At 43.1% G+C, this 14,014-nt stretch overlaps 1 protein-coding gene across 9 annotated transcripts in view; it reads left to right on the plus strand.

The window, feature by feature from the left end:
• LOC103350866 (uncharacterized) overlaps nucleotides 1-14,014 on the plus strand; it is a 50,049-nt gene that overhangs the window by 33,905 nt on the left and 2,130 nt on the right. For 6 of the 9 annotated variants that reach the window (XR_016219283.1, XM_051820971.3, XM_089311904.1 and 3 more), the window contains 4 exons: nucleotides 3,310-3,389; nucleotides 4,264-4,307; nucleotides 9,421-9,500; nucleotides 13,188-13,686. Coding sequence is in view for 6 of the 9 variants with exons in the window: in XM_051820971.3 (XP_051676931.3) it covers nucleotides 3,310-3,389; nucleotides 4,264-4,307; nucleotides 9,421-9,500; nucleotides 13,188-13,310 (327 nt within the window). In the remaining 3 variants the exon portion in view is untranslated. Of the gene's footprint in view, nucleotides 1-3,309; nucleotides 3,390-4,263; nucleotides 4,308-9,420; nucleotides 9,501-13,187; nucleotides 13,687-14,014 lie in introns of those variants that run through there. The other 3 variants (XR_011381738.2, XR_016219282.1, XM_051820972.3) reach the window with 2 other exon arrangements.

Below are 14,014 nucleotides of genomic sequence, written 5' to 3' on the forward strand. Positions count from 1 at the left end.
ATACTGAAATCTGCAGATGATCATGTCCCTTGTATAAAATGGTGGAATATTTGCATTTAACTTACATAATCCTCCTATATTCTTTAAATGACCTCTGATTATTTATAATACCTCATACAATGTAAATACTAAGCAAATAGTTATACTACATTGCATAATAAATAATGGTAAGGCTAAAACATCAGTATAGTTCAGATGTACAGCTTAGTACAGATGCAACTTTTTTTGCTAGTATTTTCCATACTAAATTGCTTGAATCCTGAAATGCAGAACTCATGAATATGGAAAGCTCACCGTGTTTCTTTCCAAGGGGAAAATTTATTATTGAAGGTTAAGAAGGTAAAAACAACTGCTGGAGAAGAAAATATTGTGACATTTTTGAAGATTTATTTCCCTGACATTCTTGACCCATTTATTGATGTGGTCCCAGGCTTAGTTAGTCATGGAATTTTCCAGACCTTAAAGATCAATTCATTTTATAGCATGGAGGCTGAGGGCAAGAGAGGTTAAGTGACTTGCTGAATTCAGACCCAGAACCCAAATTGCCCACTGTCCAGTGCCCTTTCCAGATCTGCCAATTTTTTTCCATTATTAATTCTGTCTTACTCCTTTGATATTTAAAGCCCCATGATTTTATTACAAACCAATGCTTATTTTCACATGTAGTGAAGCTATTGTAAGAAAAGATGGATTTTTCACAATGATTTCAGGAGAAATAGATTGGAGTCATTGTAGAGAGCAGACTTTGGGGGCAAACGAGGTGACTTCAGGTTTGGGGTTCCCTTTTGAGAGACTTTCAACCTTGCATGGCTACTCAATTTCTCTGACCCTCACTTTGTTCACCCAGGTTAATAATAGTTATCTGTATTTCATATGCACTCAATAGTTGGTCCCTCTCAATAGTGTTATAGGTGAAATGGCCATGGGGAAAGATGACCTTGAGATGACCTTGGTTCTTTGTCTCACCTGGAAGAATTTCTGCCTTCCTCTTGGGTTTTGCCTTTCTTGGAGCCCCTCTCCTGGCCACTTCGACAGGTAGCCACTGACTTAAATAAATCTTGCTTTTCTCTCTGCCTTGTCAATGTGGAAATTCTTATTCCAATGAAGACAAAGAACCGAGGTAATATTTCCCACCACCATTTCACCCTTAGCAGTAACAGGTGCGTGGCTAGTCTCAAGTTTAGAATGTGAAAGGGAAAGGAAGATGTATCCATTATAGTTAGAGTGTCAGCCTCTTGTCACTTACAACTACATTTTTAGTCACTTCTGTGTAATTTTTTTTGTCTTTTGGTTATGAATTCTTTTCATTAGGTAGAGCTAAATGCTTATTCCCTTTTACTTCCTTAGCCTTGTATGTGTTTATTTTTGGGACACTTCTAAATGGCATTGGGTCATTTGTTTATACACTTTCCTTTTTTTAAGTTTTATTTTATTTATTTGAAAGACAGAGTTGCAGAGAGAGGTAGAGAGAGAGAGAGAGAGAGAGGTCTTCCATCCACTGATTCACTTCCCAGATGGCTGCAACGGCCAGAGCTGAGCTGATCCAAAGCCAGGAGCCAGGAGCTAGGAGCTTCTTCTGGATCTCCCATGTGGGTGCAGGGGCCCAAGCACTTGGGCCATTTTCTACTGCTTTCCCAGGCTCATTAGCAAGGAGAGCTGGCTCTGAAGTAGAGCAGCCAGGACATGAACAAGTGCCCATATGGGATCCCAACATTGCCAGCCAGGGCTTGAACCCACTGCGCCACAGTGCCAGCCCCTATCCACTTCCTTTTTTATTTTTTTAAATCCCCCTACCAAAGAAACCTTTTATTTAAGAATTACAGACTTCATGAATTTCATTAGTACAACTTTAGGAATATAGTGATTCTTCCCACCATACCCAACCTCCTACTCACTCTCCCACCCACCTCCTCCTTCCTCTCCCATTCCCATTCCCATTCTCCTCTAAGATCCATTTTTTATTAACTTTATACACAGAAGACCAACTCTATACTAAGCAGAGTTCCAACAATTTGCATGGTAAAAAAAAAAAAAAACAAACAGAAAACAAAACAAAACTGTTCCTCAATAGTGGAGACAAGGGCTGTTCAAAGTCATTACATCTTGAAGTTAATTTCACTTCTTCTTCTTCTTTTTTTTTTTTTTTAGAAACTGAGTTAACTTTAATGAAGCACCCAAGAATGATACATCTTTGGGAGGACTTAGACATAGTTATAATTCAACTCTCTGAGGACAGAAGTCCTGCATGGGAAGTTAGTGCAGAGTGACTCGTTAATTTAACAATTAACACTCTTATGTATGATGTCAGGGATCATCCGAGAGGCTCATGACATGAGCTGCATTGACTATAGAAGCCTTTTGAATCCTTATTCAACAGTCAAGACAAGGGCTGTTCAAGTCATTGCTTCTCTCTCTCTCTCTCTCTCTCTTTTTTTTTTGACAGGCAGAGTGGACAGTGAGAGAGACAGAGAGAAAGGTCTTCCTCTTGCCGTTGGTTCATCCTCCAATGGCAAAGGCAGCTGGTGCGCTGTGGCCGGTGCACCGCGTGGATCCGAAGCCAGGAGCCAGGTGCTTCTCCTGGTCTCCCATGGGGTGCAGGGCCCAAGCACTTGGGCCATCCTCCACTGCCCTCCTGGGCCACAGCAGAGAGCTGGCCTGGAAGAGGGGCAACCAGGAAAGAATCCGGCGCCCCAACCGGGACTAGAACCCAGGGTGCCAATGCCGCAGGCGGAGGATTAGCCTATTGAGCTGCAGCGCCGGCCAGGCATTGCTTCTCAAAGTGTCAATTTCACTTCTACAGATTGCCTTTTAGGTGCTCTGTTAGTTATCATAGGTTAGGGAGAACATGTGATATTTGTCCCTTTGGGACTGGCTTATTTCACTAAATATCGTGTTTAACTTCCTTCTTCAACCATGTTTAAATAGTTCCCAGCACATTGTCAGTATTTCCAAATATTTATTAAATGAATTAATAGATAACTAAAATGCATTACAAATCAATGTTCTTAAAGTAAATTAAATATAAGGGAGTTCCCTCTATAAGGGAAGGCTTTTGACAATATGAATATTCACCATGCAGTCTTTGTAAGAACTTTGTATATTATTATTTCTCTTCAGTCGTGCCATTACCTGGATTTCTATGAATGAGAATTTTGGAGTTGAATGGTATATAAAGAAAAAGGAAATATTCCTTTTTGTGCTACTTCAAATAGAATCTTAGAGGACGTAAGCAATTTAAATGGACATGAAGTTAAAACACACTGAACAAATATTAGCATAATAAGCAGCAATCACTGTGTTTTCATGTAGCAATTTTGGGCCCTGAAGACTGTCTCACAGCACAGACTCTTTCCTGTGTGGGTATCCCAGTACCTTTTGAGACTGAAGAGGTAACGTCATCTAATCACCTTCAAATAGGCGTGTGATGTATTGTTTTTGGTTTAATCACTTTCCTCCCTTCCTTTTCCTTTTCCTCTCCTCTCCTCTCCTCTCCTCTCCTCTCCTCTCCTCTCCTCTCCTCTCCTCTCCTCTCCTTTCTTTCCTCCCTCCCTCCCTCCCTCCCTCCCTCCCTCCCTCCCTCCCTCCCTTCCTTCCTTCCTTCTTTTTTCTTGTTGGCATTTTCTTTTATCTCCTGGGTACTTTGCCCTGGCTGCAGCATCTGGGGTAGCAGTTCACCTGGACAGAGAGCACTCACCTGGCCCTTGAGCTCTTGGAACTGTGGAGGAGGGCCCTTGGGCTTTCATCCAGAGTCCATTTAGGGTCACATCTTATACAGTTGTAAGATGTGACTTTGCTTTATGACTCACAATGAATCAGAAGCAGTCAGCATTTAGGAGGTGAGAAGTTGAAGATCATGGCTCACAAAAGGAGAAGGAAAAGGTGGGAGAACCACAGGAGAAAATAGCCCACCCTGTTGAATGGCTGCCAAGGACTATGGGAACTCTGGGCCATCCAGAAATGTTAAATAATGTTCATAAAACCAGATGTAGCAGGGAAAGATATCACACAGTTAAGTTTTTTGCAGACAAAAAGATTTTTTATTGGCTAAAGGAGGAAAAGTGTTGCTATTGCCCTAAATAACTCAAATTCCAAAGTATAATTTTCTATATTGTTTAATCAAACTATTTTCTACTTTCCTTTCAAACACTGATTCCTGGTGATTTTTGAATGTTTTTTCTTGGTGTTTGTCTTGTGAAATAATTTACCCCATTTGAAAAACATGTAATTTGATGAATTTTGTCTTTTGTTTTTAATCATCTTTAGTAACATGAATGACACAGATTCTGAAAGAAGAAGAAGAATGACAAGTAAGTAATCATTTTGCTTTCCTCATCTTTAAGGATTATCACATGAAAGTGATGATTTTTGGTTTTTGAAAATCAAAACCAATTATGGAGACTGAGTTTTTGTTTGTCTTGAACCAGAATAAGTCTAAGTGTGTATATTTTAATTAAAATCAAATATCATATATGGAATTTACTAATTTTCACAGATACCTCTTTTTTTAAAAAGATGCTTAGTTTCTGAGACTTTTTCTTTCTCTTTCTTTCTTTCTTTTAAGATTTATTTATCTACTTGAAAGTCAGAGTTACACAGAGAGAGGAAGAGATAGAGAGAAACAGATCTTCCATCTATTGGTTCACTCCCCAAATGACCGCAATGGCTAGGGCTGGGCCAGGCTCTCCCATGTAGGTTCAGGGGCCCTAGCACTTAGGCCGTCTTCTGCTGCTTTCCCAGGCACATTAGCAGGGAGCTAGATCAGCAGTGGAGCTGCTGGGTCTCGAACTGGTGCCCATGTAGAATGCTAGCATTGCAGGCAACAGCTTTACTTGCTATGCCACAATGCTGGCTCCAGCAGATACCTTTTTTTTTTTTTTTTTTTTTTTTTTTTTGACAGGCAGAGTGGACAGTGAGAGAGAGAGAGAGACAGAGAGAAAGGCGGCCGGCACACCGTGCTGATCGGAAGCCAGGAGCCAGGTGCTTCTCCTGGTCTCCCATGCGGATGAAGGGCCCAAGAACTTGGGCCATCCTTCACTGCACTCCTGGGCCACAGCAGAGAGCTGGCCTGGAAGAGGGGCAACCGGGACAGAATCCGGCGCCCCGACCGGGACTAGAACCAGGGGTGCCGGCGCCGCAGGCAGAGGATTAGCCTAGTGAGCCGTGGCGCCAGCCCAGCAGATATCTTTGAACTTAGTGGTATGATAGCTCTGCATTCAATAAGTGTGCACACTAGTGTTGAAATAATAATGTCTTGAAAGGTAGTGGTGAGATGAGGAAGGTGGTTTAGATACAGTGGAAAGAACTTGAGTTTTGGAACCTGGCAGGTGAATGTCATCTCTACCACTTTGTGGCTGTGTGTGCAAGATATTTTACCCTTCATTTCTGAAGGCCCTTAGCTGGGTTGAAATAGGGATATTTTGCTGTGATGCTGTAATAATAAGTGATAATGTGTACAAACAGTATTTTGTTATAGTGCCTGGGCCATAATATATACCCAATAAATGATAGCTATAAAAATAAATCACTTTGTATATTGATTTTCAGTTTACCTTGTGACATCCTACTTAGTTTGGAGCAAAAAATTGTGGAAGTTAGTTCTTTTTGCAATGCATGTTCTCTCAAGGTCAAAGAAGTTAAAAGGGGGCTGGCACTGTGGTATAGTAGGTTAAGCCACTTCCTGTGGCACCAGCATTCCATATGGGTGCCCTTTCTAGTCCTGGCTGCTCCTCTTCTGATCCAGATCCTTGCTGATGGCCTGGGAAGCCAGTGGAAGATGGCCCAAGTTGGGCCTCTGCACCTGTGTGGGAGTCCCAGAAGAAGCTCCTGGCTCCTGGCTTCAGATTGGCCCAGCTCTTGTTGTTGTAGCCTTCTGGGGAGTGAACCGGCAGATAGAAGACCTTTGTCTCTGTCTCTTCCTCTCTCTGTCTATAACTCTATCCCTCAAATAACTAAATTAATTGATTAATTAAAAAAGAGGAAGTTTGGCCGGCGCCGCTGCTCACTAGGCTAATCCTCCGCCTGCGGCATTGGCACCCTGGGTTCTAGTCCCGGTTGGGGCGCCGGATTCTTTCCTGGTTGCCCCTCTTCCAGGCCAGCTCTCTGCTGTGGCCTAGGAGGGCAGTGGAGGATGGCCCAGGTGCTTGGGCCCTGCACCCCATGGGAGACCAGGAGGAAGCACCTGGCTCCTGGCTTCAGATCGGCGCAGCACACCAGCTGTAGCAGCCATTTGGGGAGTGAACCAACGGAAGAAAGGAAGACCTTTCTCTCTGTGTCTCTCTCTCACTTTCTAACTGCCTGTAAAAAAAAAAAAAAAAAAAAAAAAAAAAAAAGAGGAAGTTAAAAGACCCAAGTTTTTAAGTCCTTTTGTCTTGGAACTGGTATCCTGAGTGATTGTGTGTCATCAGCGTGGCTGATGAAGTCAATGAGCTACACTGCATGTTGGGTTAGAGAAGTAGACTGCTCCTTGAACACAGGACATTCCTGTAGAATCAGAGCGAGTTGAGTTTTTCAGTGACATGCGTAATCGGTTTGGGTTCAGCGTGGAATTAGTTAACAGCTACTTATGTGCAGACCAACTCAGAATACAGACAGTCCCAGCTGTTAAGGAAGAGGAGAAATTAGAAGAAGAAAATGCAGTAGCATCTGTCTTTTTAGTATGTGGACTTGTTTGGCTATGACAGAAGGGATGAGCTGATAAAATGAGAGGAATTTGGTGCGCTCAAGCCTGTAGCTTTGCTTTGATCATTTTATAGAAATAACAAGTGCTAAATAGTGTGCTCCCACAGAAGGGAAAAGGTGAGTTTCCATAAAAGCAGAGGTGTAATAAGAGTTCATAATAAGTCTGTTTAGTTTTAAAAGATATGCCTCCATATATCATTAGTATATACATTGAATTGATCCATAAATGGAAATATAGAAAAATTGGTTGTACAAACTTAGGTAGCAGTGTGTTTCAGGGATGTGAATTAAAGAGGCAGGCATGAAGAAATAAACATCTGATAATAAGAGCATATGCTGTAGTGGCATTGGAGTGTTTGGTTACCTTCTGGAACCTTCATTTCCATGTGTGCTCGCAGCCTGGGTTGACTTTGCTTAGAGGCGCAGCCAAGCATGGTCTTGGGCTTGGGCTTGGGGTTACACCAGCGCTGCTTAAGTGCTGGCTTGGCCACTTATTTCCTAAGATGCTGTTTACCTTGTTGCTTGATGCCCTGCTTCTTTTTTAAACAAACATTTTAAAATTTATTTTTCTGTAAGCTTTTGTGTTATAAAAAGACACAGTGACAGAGAAGGAAGAATACAGAGAGTGACAGAGACAGGGTAAGACAGAGAGAGAGAGATCTTCCATCTGCTGGTTCACTACCTAGATGCCTACAACAGCCATGGCTGGACCAGGCCAAAGCCAGGAGCCCAGAACTCCTTCAGGTCTCCCATGTGGGTAACAGGGACCCAAGACATCATCTGTTACCTCCTTGGCACACATGCAGGAAGCTGGATTGGAAGTACCATAGCTAGGTCTGGAGGCTCTCTGATATAGGAGACAGATGTTCCAAGCAACAGTTTAACCCACTGTACCACAACACCCACCGCAAAGCCCTGCTTCTTTTTTCTCTCTCCAATATGTAGTTTTCAACAGCTGTAATGATTTGTCATTTACATACCAGAAAGTTCCCTCATTTATGAGTACAGTGGCTTTTTAAAACTAAATTTAAAAAATTGTGCAATCATCACAATAATCCAGGGTTTTAAAATTTTTTTAAAGATTTTTTTTATTTATTTGAGAGATAGACTTACAGACAGAGAGAGGGAGAGACAGAGAGAGAGGTCTTCCATCTGTTGATTCACTCCCCAAATGACTGCAATGGCTGAAGCTGGGCCAATCTGAAGCCAGGAGCCAAGAGTTTCTTCCGAGTTTCCCACATGGGTGCAGGGGCCCAAGTACTTGGGCCATCATCCACTGCTTTCCCAGGCCATTAGCAGGGAGCTGGAACAATCCAGTTTTAAAACATTTCTATCTACCTATCCTGCCTTAACTTTTGTTTCCTTGTCTATACAATATATTTGTGAATTGCTGCACAAGCTCTGTGAGGTAATGGTTGGCACAAAATAAGCACTCAGTAAATACCAGCTATTATGAGTTTGTGGAGGCCATTAAACATCATGTCACAGGAATACTGGGAATAGATCCAAGAATATAAAGTTTATTCTAAGATTTATTTGTGTATTTGAAAGTCAGAAGGACAGAGATAGAGACAGAGACAGAGATATCTTCCATCTGCTGGTTTACTCCCAAAGTGGCTGCAACAGTTAGGACTAGGCCAGGCTGAAGCCAGGAGCCAGGCGTTTCATCCGGGTCTCCCACATGGGTAGCAGGGGCCCAAGCACTTTCTTCTTCGGAGATAGAATTGCTGACTCACAGGGCACTTTCATTTCTAGATTGTCTGTTACATTCACACATCTACACCTAGGCCGAGTGGAGTCAGTATGTTCCCGTCATTCAGGTAACTCAGAAACCACACCTGAGAGTCACGAAGTGGGGATTTCGCCAGAACTCTCAGAATTTCTCTTGTGCCAATGGGGAGAGCAATCCCCCTCCCCACCCCCAGTCAATAAATTATTTTAGAAAAGTTTCATCTCAAATACAGACATAGTTCCTAGGATTTTTCTAAATGTGCCATAACTGTAATTCTGGTGTATTCTCCTCCATTAAACCACATAATCTTGCTTTATCTTGTCTGAGTGACTGGGCACTCTCTCCCAGATTCTGTCTAGAGAGGTGCCATCTGTTCTGATAGATACCGCTGTATCTGATAGATACATCCCTGAAACACACTGCTACCTAAGTTTGTACAACCAATTTTTCTATATTTGCATTTATGGATCAATTCAATGTATATACTAATGATATATGGAGGCGTATCTTTTAAAACTAAACAGCAGATTGCTGTCAAAACCACAAATGTATAAAGAGTTTTGCCCATGCATAACCTGTCATGCTTGCTCTTGGCAGCATCAGCATTAAATAGTCTTCCTGAGTCAGATTTTTGTTTTGTGCTTCAAGATGTTACCAACTTTTCACCCTTTTGCTTGGGCTAAAGGCCTTATTCAGATGAATTATTTACTTCCTCCATGCTTTCTAAAATGCTTAGTCAGCCAAAAATGGTGGCAAAAACCAAATTAATGATGAAACTAGAATGAAAAGCAAGACATAATGTTAATCACACTGCTCAAAAGTTTTTTTTCTGTGTCATAAGATATTAAATGTTGTATATGTTTATAAATGAAGTTGGCCGATCCTGACGATGTCTCCTCTTGAGTCTCCCAGCAAAGTTCTTAAAGATAATCTACTTTCAGTGGTAATTCTGTGTGGCCTGTGTTGACTCAGTAGCTTGTTCCAAAACGTGCCTCTTCCTCTCGCTGCAGCTGTGAACCCCAGGTATGTCCTGAGGAACTGGATGGCAGAAGCTGCAGTGCGGAGAGCAGAAAGGAGTGATTTTTCAGAGGTAAGATGGTGGGCTCTTCTGAGTTAATTTTTGAAATATTTTTCAAAAATTATGGAAAGGCAGGCATTGTAAAACAGCATTTAAGCTGCTGCCTAAGACACCTGCATGCCATAGGGCCGGCGCTGTAGCTCACTTGGTAAATCCTCTGCCTGCGGCACCGGCATCCCATGTGGGCACCGGGTTCTAGTCCCAACTGCTCCTCTTTCAGTCCAGTTCTCTGCTGTGGCCCGGGAAGGCAGTGGAGGATGGCCCAAGTCCTTGGGCCCTGCACCCGCATGGGAGGAAGCACCTGGCTTCTGGCTTCGGTTTGGTGCAGCGCCGGCCATAGTGGCCATTTGGGAATGAACCAATGGAGGGAAGACCTTTCTCTCTCTCACTATCTGTACCTCTACCTGTCAAATAAATTAAAAAAAAAAAAAAAGACACCTGCATCCCATACCTGAGTGCCTGCGTTTGAGTCCTGGCTCTGCTTCTGATCCAGATTCCTTCTAATAAACCCTCTGGGAGGCAATGGGTGATGTACTTGGGTCCTTGCAACCCATATGGGAGACCCAGATGGAGTCCAGGTTCCTGGCTTTGGTCTGGCCCAGCTGTGTCTGTGCAGGCATTTGGGGAGTGAACCAAGAGATAGAAGAGCTCTCTCAGGGCTAACGCTATGGCATAGCAGGTAAAGCCACCGCCTGCAGTGCCGGCATATCATATGGGCGCCAGTTCAAATCCTGGCTGCTCCACTTCTGATCTAGCTCTCTGCTATGGCCTGGGAAAGCAGCAGAAGATGGCCCAAGTGCTTCAGCCCCTGCACTCATGTAGGAGACCCAGAAAAAGCTCTTGGCTCCTGGCTTCAGATCAGCCCAGCTACGGCCATTGTGGCCATTTAGGGAGTGAGCCAGTAGATAAAAGATTCTCTCTCTCTCTCTCTCTAATTCTGCCTTTCAAATTATATATATAAAAAAAGCTCAATAAATATTGCCCCCATCCTGTATTGTTATTTTTTAATTTTTATTTTTTATACCATATGGGACTCCAATTAGTGCTTATATGCGAGGCTGGTGTTGCAGGCGGTGACTTAACCCACTGTGCCACAATGCTGGCACCAATTTTTTGACCTTTAAAGATAGGTAGAAAGATAGATTTACCTATTTATTTATTTGAAAGGCAGAGTTACAGAGAGAGAGAAAGGGAAGGAGAGAGAAAGAGAGAGATCTTCTACCTGCTAGTTTATACCCTAGATGGCCACAATGGCTGGAGCTGGGCTGATCCCAAGCCAGGAGCCAGGAGCTTCCTCTGGGTCTCCCATATGCATGCAGGGGTCCAAGTACTTGGACCATCTTCCTCTGCCTTCCCAGGCACATTAGCAGGGAATTGGATTGGAAGCAGAGCAGCCAGGTACTTGAACCAGTGTGCATATGGATGCTAGTACTGCAGGTGGCAGCTTTACCCTCTACACCACAGGGCTGGCCCCTGCTCTCATCCTTTAAAATAATTTGAGAGAGAGAGAGAGAGAGAGAGAATGCAAGAAATCGCATCTGCTGATTCACTCATCAAATGTCCACAGTAAACTGGATGCCAAAGCTAGAAACCAGAAACCCAATCCAGACCTCCTATGTGAGGGGCAGGATTCAACTATTTGATCTCCCATCCATTGGTTCACACCGCAAGTGGCTGCAACAGCTGGTGCTGGGCCAGGCTGAAGCCAGGGCCTGGAACTCCATCTGGGTCTCCCACATGGGTGCAGGGGCCCAGGCACTTACGCCATCCTCACTGCTTTCCCAGGTGCACTAGCAGGGAGTTGGATCAGAAGTAGAACAGCTGGAACTCGAACCAGCACTCACATGGGATGCCGGTATTGCAGGCAGTGGCTTAACTCCACTAGTACATTTTAAAATGTTCTATTTCATGGTATTAAGGAAAAAAGGCCACAGGAGATAGCAGCATTTATCATTAGATAAATATGTGTGTGCGGGGGAAGCTAATCAGGTTGCTTCTTTCTCCTGCCTTCGCTGCCTTGTGTTCCTACCTTGTTTTCCTCCCTTTATCAACATTATATTTAACGACGCCGTGCCTTCTGGGCAGGGTGCATGGAAGTTTTTGCTTAGGTTCAAGTAAGCATTCAGACTCATGTGACTGTCACAGGCCACATTTGGCCATGGTCAACTGAGGGAGATGTAGGACAGGGACAGGGCTCACCCAGGTGCCACCTCAAGTCTCCGGCACCCTGGACTCCTTGCAGTGGGCGTGCCAGTAGGAAGGTGCAGCAGTGCAGTTCAGAGGCAAGGAGATGAGAGCCATGTGGGCAAGATGCAGGGGCAGCCCTGGCTTCCAAGATTCGTGCTCCGCAGAGACCAGTGTCGCTTGTGACAACTCCGTCAGCATCCAAGTCCCTGCAGGAGGTGGGCCTCAGGCCTGGAGTCACGTGGGAAAGCCCAAAGCATCCTATGAGGTCTTTACAGCTCCCCAAATCCCAAGTCCAGTCATCGGCAGTGGTGTGTGGTGACGTGGCTGGCCGACCGCCTTATTGGGTTATCAGAGACACAGCCTAGAAAGGTAACCAAAGGCTGACTTCTCGTGGGAGAGAAAAAGATTCTGTCAAACCTGGATCCGCGCAGCCCTTGACACACACAGCTGTGTTTGCCTTCTTTCATCAAACCTGTCCTGAGTATTTGCTCGATGCGAGGTGTTATGGAGAAGCATGAAAAACTAGTAGGTGAGATTATTAGGTGCTAGATTTATTGATGAAAGAGGTATGCACTTGGATGCCTCAGTTTATTACCATGAGAAAAATTCGGAATGAGGAAGTAGCATGAGCTGGATTCCATGCCCTTGATTTGGAGAGAGTCAAAGCATGAACACCCTTGTATTTTTGTAAACATTTTAGAAAGTTTTCTCAATGCTGTGAAGAAACCTTAAAATTACGTGTACATATACATATATATACATAGTCCTCTCTTCCACAGTTTCAGTTATCAACAGTCAATTTTGGTCCAAAAATATTAAATATAAAGTTCCAGGAATAAAGCATCCATGGGTTTTAAATTGTGTACCCTTCTGAGTAGCTTGGTGGAGTCTCACACTGTACTGCCAGGGGTGTGAACCATCTTTGTGTAGCAGAGTATCCGTGCTGTATACTCTACCCACCTGCTAGCCTCTTAGTAGCTGTATCAGTTATCACATTGACAGCTGCAGGATCTCAGTGCTTGTGTTCAACTAAAACTTATTTTACTAAATAATGGCCCCAAAGTATAAAGGCAGTAACGCTAGTAATTTTATTACAGTATATTGTTTTAATTGTTGTAGGTTTTTTCATGAGTTATTGCGGTTAATTTTTTATTGTTCCTGTTTTCTAAATTAAACTTTAGCATATATATTTACATATAGGGGAAAACATAGGTTATGTATGGTCCAATACTCTGCAAAATTTCAGGCATCCATCCTGAGTGCCTTGGAACATATCTCCTGTGGATAAGGGGGGACTACTGTACATACTCAGTCTCTAATTTTAATACAAAAGTAGCATATCGGTAACTTAGAAATTCTAAGTAGCAACTATAGTTCAGGCTTTAATAAATCATAAAGTACACACATATTTTCAAACAAATTTAAAATTGACCTTGCATTGTAGAAATTCAGGAAACTGATAAGAGTCTTGAGTAAGAAACTCTCTATTTACCTACTGCAATTGCTTACTAGGTCCGTCTCCTCCAGCAAGTGCTCCAGCACCCGTTCCAGACACAGTCTACAGCTGAGAAAGCTGGCTACTCCTCGCCTGCTCCTTCTTGGGCTAAAGATCTCAGAGTTAGTTGCTCATCTTAATTTGGGAAAAAATAAATGAAGGAATCCTTCTATCACTGAACTCAGTATAGAATAATTTATTTTAAGACAGCATTGTGGTGCAGCAGGTTAAACTGCCTGTGATGCCAGCTTCCTATAGGAGTACCGGTTCAAGTTCCAGCTGCTCCACTTTCCATCCAGCTTCCTGCAAATGCACCTGGGAAAGCAACAGAAGATGGCCTCCGTACTTGGGTCTCTGCCATCCACCTAGGAGACCCGGACAGAGTTTCTGGCTCTTGGCTGTTGTAGCCATTTTGGAAATGAATCAGCAGATGGAAGATCTCTTTCTCTCATCTCTCTTTTTCTCTCTGTCACTCTGCCTTTTAAATAAATCTATTTTTTTTTTAAAAAAGACAAACATGAGAAAGGACTATTATTTAGAACATGCAAAAAGTCAAAACTCAACAATAAGAAAATAACTCAGTTAAAAAGGCCAAAATATCTCAACAGATATCTCACAAAAGGAGATATCTAGGTGGCGCATTAGATACATGTAAAAATGCTCACCATTGTATGTCATTAAAGAATTGCAAATTAAAACAGTGAGATACCACTACACACCCATTAGAATGGTTAAACATGAACCACTGACGGCACCAAACTTCGGTGAGGTTGCTGGTGGGACTACAACCGACCACTCTGGAAGAAAAGTTGGTAGTTTCTTACAAAACTAAATATATGAGAGA

This window comes from Oryctolagus cuniculus, chromosome 13, assembly GCF_051225735.1.
Source record: "Oryctolagus cuniculus isolate XC-2025 breed Fujian yellow rabbit chromosome 13, ASM5122573v1, whole genome shotgun sequence".
Taxonomy (NCBI): Eukaryota; Metazoa; Chordata; class Mammalia; order Lagomorpha; family Leporidae; genus Oryctolagus; species Oryctolagus cuniculus.